The sequence below is a fragment of the Oncorhynchus masou genome, chromosome 18, assembly GCF_036934945.1.
Source record: "Oncorhynchus masou masou isolate Uvic2021 chromosome 18, UVic_Omas_1.1, whole genome shotgun sequence".
Taxonomy (NCBI): Eukaryota; Metazoa; Chordata; class Actinopteri; order Salmoniformes; family Salmonidae; genus Oncorhynchus; species Oncorhynchus masou.
In genome coordinates, this window is record NC_088229.1 from 3,327,206 (window position 1) to 3,345,597 (window position 18,392).

The 18,392-nt window shown below is 43.7% G+C and overlaps 1 protein-coding gene across 4 annotated transcripts in view; it reads right to left on the minus strand.

Moving 5' to 3' along the window:
• mbd1a (methyl-CpG binding domain protein 1a) overlaps positions 1 to 18,392 on the minus strand; it is a 93,638-nt gene that overhangs the window by 53,053 nt on the left and 22,193 nt on the right. For 3 of the 4 annotated variants that reach the window (XM_064922007.1, XM_064922004.1, XM_064922005.1), the window contains exons 7-16: positions 14,941 to 14,978; positions 12,933 to 13,019; positions 12,181 to 12,240; positions 11,751 to 11,873; positions 11,587 to 11,631; positions 11,081 to 11,134; positions 6,612 to 6,680; positions 6,346 to 6,498; positions 1,981 to 2,406; positions 667 to 747 (exon numbers count right to left, since the gene is read on the minus strand). In XM_064922007.1, coding sequence (XP_064778079.1) covers positions 667 to 747; positions 1,981 to 2,406; positions 6,346 to 6,498; positions 6,612 to 6,680; positions 11,081 to 11,134; positions 11,587 to 11,631; positions 11,751 to 11,873; positions 12,181 to 12,240; positions 12,933 to 13,019; positions 14,941 to 14,978 — 1,136 coding nt within the window. The remainder of the gene's footprint in view (positions 1 to 666; positions 748 to 1,980; positions 2,407 to 6,345; positions 6,499 to 6,611; positions 6,681 to 11,080; positions 11,135 to 11,586; positions 11,632 to 11,750; positions 11,874 to 12,180; positions 12,241 to 12,932; positions 13,020 to 14,940; positions 14,979 to 18,392) is intronic. The other variant, XM_064922006.1, reaches the window with a different exon arrangement.

An 18,392-nucleotide genomic window follows, 5' to 3' on the forward strand; every position in this document is an offset into this window, starting at 1 on the left:
TACTCCTGAGGTGCTGACTTGCTGCACCCTCGACAACTACAGTTCTGGGATTGATTTGCACTTTTCGCACAAGTACATTCATCTCTAGGAGACAGAACGCGTCGCCTTCCTGATCGGTATGACTGCTGCGTGGTCCAATGGTGTTTATACTTGCGTACTATTGTTTGTACAGATGAACGTGGTACCTTCAGGCGTTTGGAATTTGCTCCCAAGGATGAACCAGACTTGTGGAGGTCTACAGTTTGTTTTCTGAGGTCTTTGCTGATTTCTTTTGATTTTCCCATGATGTCAAGCAGAGGCACTGAGTTTGAAGGTAGGCCTTGAAATACATCCACAGGTACACCTCCAATTGATTCAAATGATGTCAATTAGCCTATCAGAAGCTTCTAAAGCCATGACATCATTTTCCAAGCTGTTTAAAGGCACAGTCAACTTAGTGTATGTAAACTTCTGACCCACTGGAATTGTGATACAGTGAATTATAAGTGAAATAATCTGTCCCTAAACAATTGTTAGACAAATGACTTGTGTCATGTATAAAGTAGATATCCTAACTGACTTGCCAAAACTATAGTTTGTTAATTAACAAGAAATTAGTGGAGTGGTTGAAAAACGAGTTTTAATGACTCCAACTGTACATTTGTATTTTGCGTTGTTGGTCCTTACCTGGCCACAGCTGCTGGGGTAGGGTTCCTCCGAACATGATACACCACTACTGGGGTTTACAGGCATATAGGATGGAGACATCTAGAACCAGAGGAAGATAAAGAAACATCATATTGTGCTGGATAACAAATTCTGCGGCACAACTAAAATGTCCTTATTAATTAATTCAGTGACCTCCATCTCATCTGATCCATACTGCAAATCATCCATTTTGTGACATTTAAAAAAGAAATACACACATATATATACATATATGTATATATATATATACACACACACATATATATATACACATATATATATATATATATATATACACATACATATATATACACATACATATATATACATATATACACATATATACATACATATACATATATATACATACATATATATATATATCACACATATACATATATATATATATAAATAAATATATAGAAATAAATATTTAAATATATTAAATGTATATATAAATAAATATATTAAATGGGAGTTATTTGAACTATTTTAATAGTTGGGACAGTTCCTTACTCATGATAATTACGTGTGTACACCTTTAAGAGGGTTCCACAAATTTAAAAAAGCAAAGCTTCAGTAAAATAGCTGTTTAGTTATGAAACATTTGAGACCAGATGGTTTTCTCTTAAAAAGGTGCAACCGTGGACACAAAGCAATGCTCCATTTGTTTCTATGGCAGAGGCTATGGCACAGCTAAGCCTAAAGTCAGACTTGCCTGTGCTAATGGTTCTCCCCTTTGTACCTCAAATGATCCTAATGTAACAGCAGCCTGAGCACACTGGACTGGACACAGCGATACAGATGTCACCACATGCTATTTAATGTATTACCTGACGCTCCCAAGTCTCAATTATATGTGCATTCCACCGGTCACATTTACAAGTTACATTTTTAAAAATCAAGATTAAAAGTTCCTCTGGGGCCCGACCGAGAGAGCCCCCCCCTCCGGGGCCCAACCGAGAGAGCCCCCCCCCAACCGAGAGGTTTGATCTACAACAGAGGTCTCTAACTGGCGGCCCATGGGCCAGACGGGGCTTGTAAGCTAATTTAACATGCCCCGTTAAAGGACAGAACAAACATATGGGGGGTGTGTCCCAATAAGCTCTCCTTCCTCCTGAAGTGTGCACTCGTTCACTACTACCCAAAATGTAAAATTATTGGATAGGTATAGGCATGGGCTAGGGGTGTCCGTATTACCGACCATTTCCTTTCAAATCCATGAAGGAAAGTGCACACTTCAGGAGAAAGGCTAGGTTATTGGGACTCAACCACAGAGACCGTCAGACTTACCTGAGGTATTTGTTCAGGCATGTCGTCGTCGTACTCTTGTAGTTCCGCCCATCCCTCTCCATCCTCTCCCCCTCCCCCGGGGCTGTGTTCCAACGACTGGGTGGTAACGGTGTAGACGGGTTCCTCTTCCTCCTCAGTCTCGTCCGTCTCTGTCGTATCACTCGAGGAGACCTGGCTCCATACTCGTCTCCTTCGTTTGGTGAAGTGTTTAGGGGGCAGACCACGTCCCCTCCCTGTCCCAACTGTTGATCCACTTCCTGGTTTTACCATACGCCATTTTGAAAGTGTCCTTCCTAATAGTACATATCCTGCTCCACGTCCTACTACACTTCCTGGTGAAACAGGAACACTTCCTGGAAGTGCACTTCCTGGGTCTTCTGTCAGGTGTTTCTTAAAGTAGCTTCCCATTAAGTCCCTTTTGGTGGGCTGGAGAGAGAAGGCTTTTAATTACAAATACATACATACTACTGACAGCATAACGTCTATAATCTATAAGAGGCATTCAGAGTTTGTGTGTGTGTGTGTGTGTGTGTGTGTGTGTGTGTGTGTGTGTGTGTGTGTGTGTGTGTGTGTGTGTGTAATACAATTTAAATCATCTATGAAAAACAATGTCACGAGATTTAGCTAAATAAACTAACAAATTGAAAACACATTCTCTTATCCACCACATACCATAACCAAAGAGAACCAAATACCATAAAGAACCATAAACCAAAAAGAACCAAGTACCATAAAGAACCATAAACCAAAAAGAACCATATACCATAAAGAACCATGAACAAAATACCATACAAAACCATAAAGAACCATACACCAAAAAGAACCATAAAGAACCAAATACCAAAAAGAACCATAAAGAACCAAATACCATAAAGAACCATAAACCAAAAAGAACCATAAAGAACCAAATACCATAAAGAACCATAAACCAAAAAGAACCAAGTACCATAAAGAACCAAATACCATAAGGAACCATAAACAAAAAATAACCACGTACCATAAAGAACCATATACAGTTGAAGTCGGAAGTTTACATACACTTGGGTTGGAGTCATTAAAACTCGTTTTTCAACCACTCCACAAATGTCTTGTCAAAGTAGGACATCTTCTTTGTGCATTCCACTAGTCATTTTTCCTAGAATTGTTTACAGACCTTTAAACAGCTTGGGAAATTCCTGAAAATGACGTCATAATTATGTCATGGCTTTAGAAGCTTCTGATAGGCTAATTGACATCATTTGAGTCAATTGGAGGTGTACCTGTGGATGTATTTCAAGGCCTACCTTCAAAATCAGTGCCTCTTTGCTTGACATCATGGGAAAATCTAAAGAAATCAGCCAAGACTCCAGAATTTTTTTTTACACTTCCACAAGCAAATTCCAAACACCTGAAGGTACCATGTTCATCTGTACAAACAATAGTACGCAAGTATAAACACCATGGGACCACGCTGTCATCATACCGCTCAGGAAGGAGACGCATTCTGTCTCCTAGAGATGAACGTACTTTGGTGCGAAAAGTGCAAATCAATCCAAGAACAACAGCAAAAGACCTTCTGAAGATGCTAGAGGAAACAGGTACAAAAGTATCTATATCCACAGTGAAACGAGTCCTATATCGACATAACCTGAAAGGCCACACAGCAAGGAAGAAGCCACTGCTACAAAACCGTCATAATAAAGCCAGACTACGGTTTGCAACTGCACATGAGGACAAAGATCATACTTTTTGGAGAAATGTCCTCTGGTCTGATGAAACAAAAATAGAACTGTTTGGCCATAATGACCATTGTTATTTTTGGAGGAAAAATGGAGAGGCTTGCAAGACGTAGAACACCATCCCAACCGTGAAGCACGGGGGTGGCAGCATCATGTTGTGGGGGGACTGCAGGAGGGACTGGTGCACTTCACAAAATAGATAGCATCACGAGGCAAGAAAATTATGTGGATATATTGAAGCAACATCTCAAGACATCAGTTAAAGCTTGGTCACAAATGGGTCTTCCAAATGGACAATGACCTCAAGCATACTTCCAAAGTTGTGGAAAAATGGCTTAAGGACAACAAAGTCAAGGTATTGGAGTGGCCATCACAAAGCCCTGACCTCAATCCTATGGAACATTTGTGGACAGAACTGAAAAAGCGTGTGCGAGCAAGGAGGCCTACAAACCTGACTTGGTTACACCAGCTCTATTAGGAGGAATGGGCCAAAATTCACCCAACATATTGTGGGAAGCTTGTGGAAGGCTACCCGAAACATTTGACCCAAGTTAAACAATGTAAAGGCAATGCTACCAAATACTAATTGAGTAAATGTATGTACACTTCTGACCCACTGGGAATGTGATGAAATAAATAATTGCTGAAATAAATAATTCTCTCTAATATTATTCTGACATTCTTAAAATAAAGTGGTGGGGCCTCCCGGGTGGCGCAGTGGTCTAGGGCACTGCATCGCAGCGCTATCTGTGCCACCAGAGACCCTGGGTTCGCACCAAGGCTCTGTCGCAGCCGGCCGCGACCGGCAGGTCCGTGGGGCAACGCACAATTGGCCGAGCGTCGTCCGGGTTAGGGAGGGTTTGGCCGGTAGGGATATCCTTGTCTCATCTCGACCCTGTGGCGGGCCGGGCGCAGTGCGCACCAACCATGGTCGCCAGATGCATGGTGTTTCCTCCGACACATTGGTGCGGCTGGCTTCCGAGTTGGATGCGCGCTGTGTTTAGAAGCATGGCTTTCGACCTTGGTCTCCCGAGCCCGTACGGGAGTTGTCGCGATGAGACAAGATAGTAACTACTAAACAATTGGATACCATGAAAAGGAGGTAAAACATGTATTTTTAATACTAAATAAAGTGGTGATCCTAACTGACCTAAGACAGGGAATCTTTACTAGGATTAAATGTCAGGAATTGTGACAAACTGAGTTTAAATGTATTTGGCTAAAGTGTATGTAAACTTCCGACGACAACTGTACCATATAACATAACCATATGTACCATAAACCAGATCAAATACACCAGAACAACACGTACCAGAACCATATGTACTGTAAAGAACCATATGTACTGTAAAGAACCATATGTACCGTAAATAACCATATGTACCGTAAAGAACCATATGTACCATAAATAGCCATATATACCGTAAATAACCATATGTACCATAAATAGCCATATATACCGTAAAGAATAATATGCACCGTAAATAACCATATGTACCATAAATAACCATATGTACCATAAATAACCATATGTACTGTAAAGGGCCATATGCACCATAAACCAGATCAAATACACCAGAACAACACGTACCATAACCATATGTACCGCAAATAACCATATGTACCGTAAAAATGTATGTACCATATATAACCATATGTACCATATAGAACCATACACCGGACCCATATGCACCATATAGAACCATACACCAGAACCATATGTACCACACAGAACCATACACCAGAACCATATGCACCACACAGAACCATACACCAGAACCATATGCACCACACAGAACCATACACCAGAACCATACACCAGAGCCATATGTACCATACAGAACCATACACCAGAACCATATGTACCATACAGAACCATACACCAGAACCATATGTACCATACAGAACCATACACCAGAACCATATGTACCACACAGAACCATACACCAGAACCATATGTACCATACAGAACCATACGCCAGAACCATACACCAGAACCATATGTACCACACAGAACCATACACCAGAACCATATGTACCATACAGAACCATACACCAGAACCATACACCAGAACCATATGTACCATACAGAACCATACACCAGAACCATACACCAGAACCATATGTACCATACAGAACCATACACCAGAACCATACACCAGAACCATATGTACCATACAGAACCATACACCAGAACCATACACCAGAACCATACACCAGAACCATATGTACCATACAGAACCATACACCAGAACCATACACCAGAACCATATGTACCATACAGAACCATACACCAGAACCATATGTACCATACAGAACCATACACCAGAACCATACACCAGAGCCATATGTACCATACAGAACCATACACCAGAACCATACACCAGAACCATACACCAGAGCCATACACCAGAACCATATGTACCATACAGAACCATACACCAGAACCATACACCAGAACCATACACCAGAACCATATGTACCATACAGAACCATACACCAGAACCATACACCAGAGCCATATGTACCATACAGAACCATACACCAGAACCATACACCAGAACCATACACCAGAACCATATGTACCATACACCAGAACCATACACCAGAACCATACACCAGAACCATACACCAGAACCATATGTACCATATTAAGACAGCGGCGGTACTTGCACTTCTGTTTCTTTTTGTTGGCCCCGCCGTTCTTGGGCTTGTCCAGGCAGTAGATACATTTACCACAGTCTGTACGCTGACAGGGAGCACACTGACCACAGCCCTGAGTCCGCTTCTTCAATTTACCCTTGCGAGAGAAAGGGAGAAACGCGTAAAGTCGTCGTCGTACCTGGGCGAGTGAGCAGGGAAAAAGAGAAGGGTAAAGAATGCCATCTGGGACTCAGTCTTCCACTGACTCACCGTTATACGTGAGATGTTATTCGGTTCATGTGGTTCTGCAGAGTCACTTCCCTCGCTGTGGTTATACACCTGTCGGGTGACAACAGGAAGAGAAATGTCACCCAACAAAACATCTAGGGAGTTAGCTTGGATGCATCCCGAGTAGCACCGCATTCCCTACTGTGACTTTTTTTTACACATTTTGGGATTGCAGTACGAATTAAAAACGGATTACATTTAGATTTTGTGGTCACTGGCCCACACACGCACACACGCACACACGCACACACACACACACACACACACACACACACACACACACACACCCCCAAAGTGGAATTGTGTTTTTTTTTTTTTTTTGACAAATTAACTAAAAATGAAAATGCATAAATGTCTTGTCAAATGTTCTATCCCTTTGTTATGTCAAGCCTAAATAAGTTCAGGGGTAGAAATGTGCTTACCAAGTCACATAATAAAATGCATGGACTCACTCTGTGTGCAAAAATAGTGTTTAACATGATTTTTGAATGACTACCTCATCTCTGTACCCCACACAGACAGAGAAGTATTTAGTCGGCCACCAATAAATACTTATTATCCACCATCATTTGCAAATAAATAAATTAAAAATCCTACAATGTGATTTTCTGGATTTTTTTTTCTCATTTTGTCTGTCATAGTTGAAGTGTACCTATGATGAATATTACAGGCCTCTCTCATCTTTTTAAGTGGGAGAACTTGCACAATTGGTGACTGACTAAATACTTTTTTTGCCCCACTGTGCATCTGTAGGATCCCTCAGTCAAGCAGTGAATTTCAAACACAGATTCAACAGCAACGACCAGGGAGGTTTTCCAATGCCTCACAAAGAAGGGTTTGGCTGTTCTAGAATCTATTTTAGTATTCCAAAATCCAGTGAAGTTATTTTTTCTACGACCAGTACCAAAGTCCTTCACAGATTGGTCAGCTCTAGGAAGAGTCTTGGTGATTCCAAACTTATTCCATTTAAGAATGATGGAGACCACTTGGGTACCTTCAATTCTGCAGACATTTTTTGGTAACCTTCCCCAGATCTGTGCCTCGACACAATCCCGTCTCTGTGCTCAACGGGCAATTATTTCGAACTCAAAGCTTAGTTTTTACTCTGACATGCACTGTGGGATCTTATATAGACAGGCGTGTGCCTTTCCAAATCATGTCCAATCAATTGAATTTACCACAGGTGGACTCCAATCAAGTTATAGAAACATCTCAAGGACGATCAATGGAAACAGGATGCACCTGAGCTCAATTTCATAGCAAAGGGCCTGAAAACTTATGTAAATACGGTATTTTTAAAAATACATTTCTAAACACCCGTTTTCGCTTTTTGTCATTATGGGGTATTGTGTGTGTAGATGGATGAGAATTTTTGTTGTATAGTTTAATCAATTTTAGAATAAGATTAACGTAACAAAATGTGGAAGGGAAGGGGTCTGAATACTTTCCGAAATCTCTGTATATACAATGTGGACACCTACTTGTCGAACATCTCATTCCAAAGTCAGGGGCATTAATATGTAGTTGGTCCCCCCTTTGCTGCTATAACAGCCTCCACTCTTCTGGGAAGGCTTTCCACTAGATGTTACAACATTGCTGCTATAACAGCCTCCACTCTTCTGGGAAGGCTTTCCACGAGATGTTGGAACACATTGCTGCTATAACAGCCTCCACTCTTCTGGGAAGGCTTTCCACTAGATGTTGGAACACATTGCTGCTATAACAGCCTCCACTCTTCTGGGAAGGCTTTCCACTAGATGTAGGAACATTGCTGCTATAACAGCCTCCACTCTTCTGGGAAGGCTTTCCACTAGATGTTGGAACATTGCTGCTATAACAGCCTCCACTCTTCTGGGAAGGCTTTCCACTAGACATTGCTGCTGGAACTAGCTTCCATTGGAAGCCACAAGAGCATTAGTGAGGTCGGGCTATATTATATGATGTTGGGAAATTAGAACTGGCTCGCTGTCGGCGTTCCAATTCATCCCAAAGGTGTTCGATGGGGGTTGAGGTCAGGGCTCTGTGCAGGTCAGTCAAGTTCTTCCACGGGGGCCTCCCGAGTGGTGCAGTGGTCTAAGGCACTGCATCGCAATTGCTAGCTGTGCCACTAGAGATCCTGGTTCCGAGTCCAGGCTCGGTCGCAGCCGGCCGCGACCGGGAGACCTATGGGGCGGTGCACAATTGCCTCCAGGTTAAGCGGGCATTGTGTCAAGAAGCAGTGTGGCTTGGTTGGGTCGTGTTTCGGAGGACGCATGGCTCTTGATCTTCGCCTCTCCCGAGTCCGTACAGGAGTTGCAGGGATGAGACAAGACTAGCTACTAATTGGAAACCACGAAACTGGGGAGAAGGAGTAAAATAAAAATAATAATAATAATAATAATAATAATAATAATAATATGCTTCCACACCGATCTCAACAAAGCATTTCTGTATGGACCTCGCTTTGTGCCATGCTGAAACAGGAACGGGCCTTCCCCAAACTGTTGCCACAAAGTTGGAAGCACAGAATCATCTAGACGCTTGTAGCGTTAAGATTTCCCTTCACTGGAACTAAGGGGCCTGAACCATGAAAAACAGTCCCAGACCATTATTCCTCCTCCACCAAGCTTTAAAGTTGGCACTATGCATTCAGGTGACATGAGGAATGACTACCAACTCTGTACCCCACACACATACAGATAATTGTAAAGGTCCCTCAGTCGAGCAGTGAATTTTAAACACAGATTCAACCGCAAAGACCAGGGAAGTTGACCAATGCCTTGCAAAGGGATACTTGTTGGTAGATGGGTACAAAATTAAAATAGCAGACATTGAATATCGCTCAGTTTAAATGCTGTGATAGGAGAAAACTGAGGATGGATCAACATTATACAGTGACTCTACAATACTAACCGACATGACAGAGTGAAACAAAGGAAGCACAGAATAAAAAATATTCCAAAACATGCATCCTGTTTGCAACAAGGCACTACAGTAAAACTGCAAAAAATGTGGCAAAGCAATTCACCTTTTTTCCTGAATACAAAGTATCATGTTTGGGGCAAATTCAACACGTTACTGAGTCCCACTCTCCATATTTTCAAGCGTAGTGGTGGCTGCATCATGTTATGAGTATTCTTGTAATCGTTAAGGGCTCCCGAGTGGCGCAGCGTTCTAAGGCACTGCATCTCAGTGCAAATGGCGTCACTACAGTCCCTGGTTCACATCTGGTCGTGATTGGGAGTCCCACAGGGCGGTGCACAATTGGCCCAGCGTCTTCCATGTTTGGCCAGGGTAGGCCATCATTGTAAATAAGAATTTGTTCTGAACTCACATGCCTAGTTAGGTTAAAGGTTAAATACAAAAATGTAAGGATTGTAAGAGCTTTTAAGGATAAAAAAACCCAAATGGAATGGAGCTAAGCAGAGGCAAAATCCTAGAGGAAAACCTGGTTCAGTCTGCTGTCCACCAGACACTGGGAGGTTAATTCCCCTTTCAGCAGGACAATAACCTAAAACACAAGGCCAAATATACACTGGAGATGCTTACCAAGGAGACAGGGAATGTTCCTGAGTGGCCGAGTTATAGTATTTGGCTTAAATCTGCTTGAAAATCTATGGCAAGAAATGATGGTTGCCTAGAAATGACCAACAAACAATTTGCTTTTTAATTATTTATTTATTTTTTAATTTTACCTTTATTTTACTAGGCAAGTCAGTTAAGAACAAATTCTTATTTTCAATGACGGCCTAGGAACAGTGGGTTAACTGCCTGTTCAGGGGCAGAACGACAGATTTGTACCTTGTCAGCTCGGGGATTCGAACTTGCAACCTTTCGGTTACTAGTCCAATGCTCTAACCACTAGGCTACCCTGCTTGAAGAATTTTGAAAATAATAAATGGCCAAATATTGTATAATCCTGGGGGGGATAGCTCTTAGAGATTTGCCAAGAAAGACCCAAAGCTGTAATCGCTGCCAAAGCTGATTCTAACATGTATTGACTCAAGGGTGTGAATACTTCTGTAAATGACATATTTTTGCATTTCATTTTAAAAATACATTCGCAAACATTCCCCCCAAAATTATTACTTTTGTCATTATGGGATATTGTGTGTAGATGGGCGAAAAAAAATATTGAATCCATTTTTTAATTCAGACTAACACCAAAACATGTGGAATAAGTCAAGGGGTATGAATACTTTCTGAAGGCACTGTATATAGTGCACTATATAGGGAATATGGTGTCAGTTGGGGCACAGCCACACACCTAATAATAATGCATTGTATCCATGTGGGTGGTGTCCCTCAAGGCTCTACTCTAGGTCCTCTGCGTGTCATTATTTATATAATTGAGTGGCATACCCATTATATAGGTGACGACAGACAACGCCTCCCATTAGAAAGAAGTCTTCTGAACTCTGAATGGGACTTCCTGGTTAAATAAATATGTTTAATATTTTTATTAAACTTACAATTTTCTCTGGCTTCCACTTTACTTCCTCCTCCTTCTCTTTCACCCGTACCTTCTGTAAAAAGACATGGGTTTGCAAGCCCATGCAATTTTTTTATTTGCCGAGTATGTGTGTGTTTACACCCCTCTTACGCCAAATTCATATTTTTTTTTTTTTTTTTTTTTTACCTTTATTTAACCAGGCAAGTCAGTTAAGAACACATTCTTATTTTCAATGACGGCCTGGGAACAGTGGGTTAACTGCCTGTTCAGGGGCAGAATGACAGATTTGTACCTTGTCAGCTCAGGGGTTTGAACTTGCAACCTTCCGGTTATTAGTCCAACGCTCTAACCACAAGGCTACCCTGCCGCCCCAAATCTAAGGATTAGACCCACCCATACACCAACTGACTTAATTGTCCCCATGGGGACATTTTGTTGCAGTGTCAAGTACATGTTTAAAGTGGCGTTTAAATACAAAACAAAATTGACAAACACCCATATTAAAATAAATGAATAAATACAAACCTTTCTCTGTGGTTTCAACTCTTGTTTTTCTTCCTCTTTAACCTTCTGGAAGATTACACATCATGAGAAATTGAATTGACATATCATCCAAATGCTTTTTGTACGCAAGGACAGTGACAACCAAAACCAATCAATTACCATCAATTCAGTCAATCAACAAATACCTGTTGAGGAGTCCTCATCTTCTTCTGTGGCTTTTCTTCTACTTCTTCCTCCTCCTCCTCCTCCTCTTCTTCTTCCTCCTCTTCTTCCAGTTCTTTCACAGATTCTTTCATCTTGGCTTTTCTCTGTGGGGACAACAGAACAATCTTGACCTTATCTGTGGCCTATATAAGGTCGCAAAATTGTTTTAACTTTCCCCAAATCCCGATTGGAGGATTCATGGATTTCCTGCTAATTCCATCCTGAATGCAGGATGTCTTCCAACAAAGTGTTACACACACACACACACACACACACACACAGTGCCTTGCGAAAGAAATCCTCACTGAACTTCTGGAGAGTTTGCTGCACTGAAAGTAAAGGGGCTGAATAATTTTGCATGCCCAATTTTTCAGTTTTTGATTTGTTAAAAAAGTTTGAAATATATCTTACCGATATACTAGGTCTCCTGGTGACCTTGGTTGATTTGTGTCCAAACCGCTTACGCTTCATCTGAAAAACAAAGCGCAAACCAAGAGCAGATGAGGAGTACCTTATCAAAAAACATATCATAAAAAGCATGCTAATTCCATGTGGAATTAATATTTATAAAAAAAATAAAAAAAATTTAAAAAGTATATTTTTGGAGTGCTGTCAATTTCATTCATTTAGTATGCCTCCCCAATGGCAACACTTTCCCTATATAGTGCACTACTTTCTACCAGAACCATATGGGCCCTGATCAGAAGTAGTGCAATAAATAGGCAATAGGGTGCCATTTGGGATGCACACGGAAAATATGGTATACATTAAAAACCACCTTAGCGTAAAGTGGAGTCAGGTAATAAAGCGTACCTTAGCGTAAAGTGGAGTCAGGTTATAAAGCGTACCTTAGCGTAAAGTGGAGTCAGGTAATAAAGCGTACCTTAGCGTAAAGTGGAGTCAGGTTATAAAGCGTACCTTAGCGTAAAGTGGAGTCAGATTAAAAAGCGTACCTTAGCGTAAAGTGGAGTCAGGTTATAAAGCATACCTTAGCGTAAAGTGGAGTCAGGTTATAAAGCGTACCTTAGCGTAAAGTGGAGTCAGGTTAAAAAGCATACCTTAGCGTAAAGTGGAGTCAGGTTATAAAGCGTACCTTAGCGTAAAGTGGAGTCAGGTTATAAAGCGTACCTTAGCGTAAAGTGGAGTCAGATTAAAAAGCGTACCTTAGCGTAAAGTGGAGTCGTGCCGCCGAATTCCTCTTCTTTGAACTCCAGTTGTTTCCCCCCTAGAACCCATTTATCCCCTCCCACCTGAGGACAGACCGACCAGCACAACACAGTCACTACAGCACACTACGGGAAGGGAAGGGACAGACCGACCAGCACAACACAGTCACTACAGCACACTACGGGAAGGGAGGGAAGGGAGGGACAGACCGACCAGCACAACACAGTCACTACAGCACACTACTGGAAGGGAAGGGACAGACCGACCAGCACAACAGTCACTACAGCACACTACGGGAAGGGAAGGGACAGAGCAACCAGCACAACACACTCACTACAGCACACTACGGGAAGGGAAGGGACAGAGCAACCAGCACAACACAGTCACTACAGCACACTACGGGAAGGGAGGGAAGGGAAGGGACAGAGCAACCAGCACAACACAGTCACTACAGCACACTACGGGAAGGGAAGGGAGGGACATAGCAACCAGCACAACACAGTCACTACAGCACACTACGGGAAGGGAAGGACAGACCGACCAGCACAACACAGTCACACTATGTTTGAGTTCCAAATGGCACTCGAATCCGTATAGTGTGCACTACGTTTGACCAGGCTCACAGTGTAGTGCACTATATAGGGAATAGGGTGCCATCTACTAATGTACTTCTAGTAGGGTTGCAGAATGTGACTACATTTCCCAACATTCCAGTAAAATCAGGAGGAAATTAAGTAAAGTAATCCCCCATTAACCGGGATTTCCAGAAAACCTGGGAAAGTTATTAGCATTGTTGTAACCCTATCTCGTTACCAGATAACGACCCCGTTACCATCGGCCTAAATTAATCACCTTGATTTATACATTTTAAAAAGGTAAAAACCATGAGGTTTGCATCGCTATGCTAAGAACTATTCTATTCTACAACTATTGTGGCGTCCCGCAAGGCTCAGTTCTAGACCCTCTCATTAGTGAGCTGACAACGATTCCTGCAGCGCAAATAGCCCAATGCTTGTGCTGCACTTGCCTTAGAAACACGCCCAATTTTTCAGTTTTTGATTTGTTAAAAAAGTTTGAAATATCCAATAAATGTCGTTCCACTTCATGATTGTGTCCCACTTGTTGTTGATTCTTCACAAAAAAATACAGTTTTATATTTTTATGTTTGAAGCCTGATAAATGGCAAAAGGTCGCAAAGTTCAAGGGGGCCGAATACTTTCGCAAGGCACTGTATATATATATCTATCTACCTATAGCATAGTCACATCGCCCCCACCTACATGTACAAATTACCTCAACTGACTCGGTAACAGGGCCCCCTGTATATAGCCTCGTTATGTTATTCTTATTGTGTTACTTTTAATTGATTTATAACAACTGGGCCAACTGACAGACCCTGCCAGACCGGTGGCCGTATAACGACTGGGCCAACTGACAGACCCTGCCAGACCGGTGGCCGTATAACGACTGGGCCAACTGACAGACCCTGTGGCCGTATAACGACTGGGCCAACTGACAGACCCTGCCAGATTTAGAACAACTGGGCCAACTGACAGACCCTGCCAGACCGGTGGCCGTATAACGACTGGGCCAACTGACAGACCCTGCCAGACCGGTGGCCGTATAACGACTGGGCCAACTGACAGACCCTGCCAGACCGGTGGCCGTATAACGACTGGGCCAACTGACAGACCCTGACTCTGCTGCAACTAAAAGAAATGTGCATCAGGACCAACACAGGACATTGTAGGGTGATCCAGGATCAGCTTCCTCTCCACCAAGCCATTAGTGGAGAAAATGCTAAACTGACTCAGGATCAGTGTCTTAGGTGCAACTTCACCTTACACTAACATAGAACAGGGAGAATACTACAGACGATAGTAAACAGCTACAGAAATTAAAGGATGCTTTATCCAATCAGACTAGCAGAACAGGAGTAGCCAACACATGCAGAGTGAAAGACAGTTCGGCGGGCAGAGATGGATCATGTTAGGTTGGTCTTACCTTTCTGAACACAATACTTGGGGACTGTTTCTTCTCAGCTGGAGAACACAAAAAAAAACACAAATACTTCAACCAAACAGACAGAAAGATGCCCCGAGGACTGTATATAATATAATACAAACTACAGCCACTCAAAGTGACTCTTTTCCTCGAGACTCATCTGAACCAACAAGCGACAAAGATTTACAGTTGACTGTTGTCTTCTAGATATAACTGCCACACCTTCAAGTGCTCCACACACACACACACACACACCATGGTCAGGAATCCCAGCATCCCTGGGGGTACACTACAGAGTGTACCAGCTAACTTTGGTGATTTTTTGATTCATTAAGGTTATTTCAGAATAATGGATCCGACTTTAAGACCTATGTTTCCCGGACTAAAGGTCCCGAAGCATCTGCATTTGTGTTTTTTATCTTTACCAGAATAAAAAATAAATTGTACAAGTGCTAGTGAATTTCCATAGCGGCTGCTAGCAAATATGCAAAGGTAAGTAAACAAATTGCAAAGACAGGCAATCCAGCTCATAAAGTTATACATCTATAGGTAGAATGTAATTTTTTTGGGAGGTTGGATATTTACAAGCCAATGTGAATGAGAGACATTGTGCAAATGAACAAAGTTTTAACGCATGCTTGTCTGAAGGAAGAACAGCACTGTCTCTGGAGCAGCATGTGCACACGCTAGTGTTGCACGGTATACCGAAACGTCAGTACTTTGTTGATACTAGAGCCTTGAAAAACGGGTTCTAGAATTTGTTACTTTCGGTATTTCTGTCAAAATGTGTCTCACGGATCAAGGCTGCGTATCAGTGCAGCAGACTCCTGACTATGGATCCGCCGGTCTGCTCCACTAGCCTGGGAGTCTGGACTGCATCATGTTAGCTCCGCTAACTCACTGCTAGCCTGGGAGTCTGGACTGCATCATGTTAGCTCCACTAGCCTGGGAGTCTGGGCTGCATCATGTTAGCTCCGCTAACTCACTGCTAGCCTGGGAGTCTGGACTGTATCATGTTAGCTCCACTAGCCTGGGAGTCTGGACTGCATCATGTTAGCTCCACTAACTCACTGCTAGCCTGGGAGTCTGGACTGCATCATGCTAGCTCCGCTAACTCACTGCTAGCCTGGGAGTCTGGACTGCATCATGTTAGCTCCACTAACTCACTGCTAGCCTGGGAGTCTGGACTGCAACATGTTAGCTCCACTAACTCACTGCTAGCCTGGGAGTCTGGACTGCATCATGTTAGCTCCACTAACTCACTGCTAGCCTGGGAGTCTGGACTGCATCATGTTAGCTCCACTAACTCACTGCTAGCCTGGGAGTCTGGGCTGTATCATGTTAGCTCCACTAACTCACTGCTAGCCTGGGAGTCTGGACTGCATCATGTTAGCTCCACTAACTCACTGCTAGCCTGGGAGTCTGGACTGCATCATGTTAGCTCCACTAACTCACTGCTAGCCTGGGAGTCTGGGCTGCATCATGTTAGCTCCACTAACTCACTGCTAGCCTGGGAGTCTGGACTGCATCATGTTAGCTCCACTAACTCACTGCTAGCCTGGAAGTCTGGACTGCATCATGTTAGCTCCACTAACTCACTGCTAGCCTGGAAGTCTGGACTGCATCATGTTAGCTCCGCTAACTCACTGCTAGCCTGGGAGTCTGGACTGCATCATGTTAGCTCCGCTAACTCACTGCTAGCCTGGGAGTCTGGACTGCATCATGTTAGCTCCGCTAACTCACTGCTAGCCTGGGAGTCTGGACTGCATCATGTTAGCTCCGCTAACTCACTGCTAGCCTGGGAGTCTGGACTGCATCATGTTAGCTCCACTAACTCACTGCTAGCCTGGGAGTCTGGGCTGTATCATGTTAGCTCCACTAACTCACTGCTAGCCTGGGAGTCTGGACTGCATCATGTTAGCTCCACTAACTCACTGCTAGCCTGGGAGTCTGGACTGCATCATGTTAGCTCCACTAACTCACTGCTAGCCTGGGAGTCTGGACTGCATCATGTTAGCTCCACTAACTCACTGCTAGCCTGGGAGTCTGGTCTGCATCATGTTAGCTCCACTAACTCACTGCTAGCCTGGGAGTCTGGACTGCATCATATTAGCTCCACTAACTCACTGCTAGCCTGGGAGTCTGGACTGCATCATGTTAGCTCCACTAACTCACTGCTAGCCTGGGAGTCTGGACTGCATCATGTTAGCTCCGCTAACTCACTGCTAGCCTGGGAGTCTGGACTGCATCATGTTAGCTCCGCTAAGTCACTGCTAGCCTGGGAGTCTGGGCTGCATCATGTTAGCTCCGCTAAGTCACTGCTAGCCTGGGAGTCTGGGCTGCATCATGTTAGCTCCACTAACTCACTGCTAGCCTGGGAGTCTGGACTGCATCATGTTAGCTCCACTAACTCACTGCTAGCCTGGGAGTCTGGACTGCATCATGTTAGCTTCACTAACTCACTGCTAGCCTGGGAGTCTGGGCTGTATCATGTTAGCTCCACTAACTCACTGCTAGCCTGGGAGTCTGGACTGCATCATGTTAGCTCCACTAACTCACTGCTAGCCTGGGAGTCTGGACTGCATCATGTTAGCTCCGCTAACTCACTGCTAGCCTGGGAGTCTGGACTGCATCATGTTAGCTCCGCTAAGTCACTGCTAGCCTGGGAGTCTGGGCTGCATCATGTTAGCTCCACTAACTCACTGCTAGCCTGGGAGTCTGGACTGCATCATGTTAGCTCCACTAACTCACTGCTAGCCTGGGAGTCTGGACTGCATCATGTTAGCTTCACTAACTCACTGCTAGCCTGGGAGTCTGGGCTGTATCATGTTAGCTCCACTAACTCACTGCTAGCCTGGGAGTCTGGACTGCATCATGTTAGCTCCACTAACTCACTGCTAGCCTGGGAGTCTGGACTGCATCATGTTAGCTCCGCTAACTCACTGCTAGCCTGGGAGTCTGGACTGAATCATGTTAGCTCCGCTAACTCACTGCTAGCCTGGGAGTCTGGACTGCATCATGTTAGCTCCGCTAACTCACTGCTAGCCTGGGAGTCTGGACTGCATCATGTTAGCTCCGCTAACTCACTGCTAGCCTGGGAGTCTGGACTGCATCATGTTAGCTCCGCTAACTCACTGCTAGCCTGGGAGTCTGGGCTGTATCATGTTAGCTCCACTAACTCACTGCTAGCCTGGGAGTCTGGACTGCATCATGTTAGCTCCACTAACTCACTGCTAGCCTGGGAGTCTGGACTGCCCCATGTTAGCTCCACTAACTCACTGCTAGCCTGGGAGTCTGGACTGCATCATGTTAGCTCCACTAACTCACTGCTAGCCTGGGAGTCTGGTCTGCATCATGTTAGCTCCACTAACTCACTGCTAGCCTGGGAGTCTGGACTGCATCATATTAGCTCCACTAACTCACTGCTAGCCTGGGAGTCTGGACTGCATCAT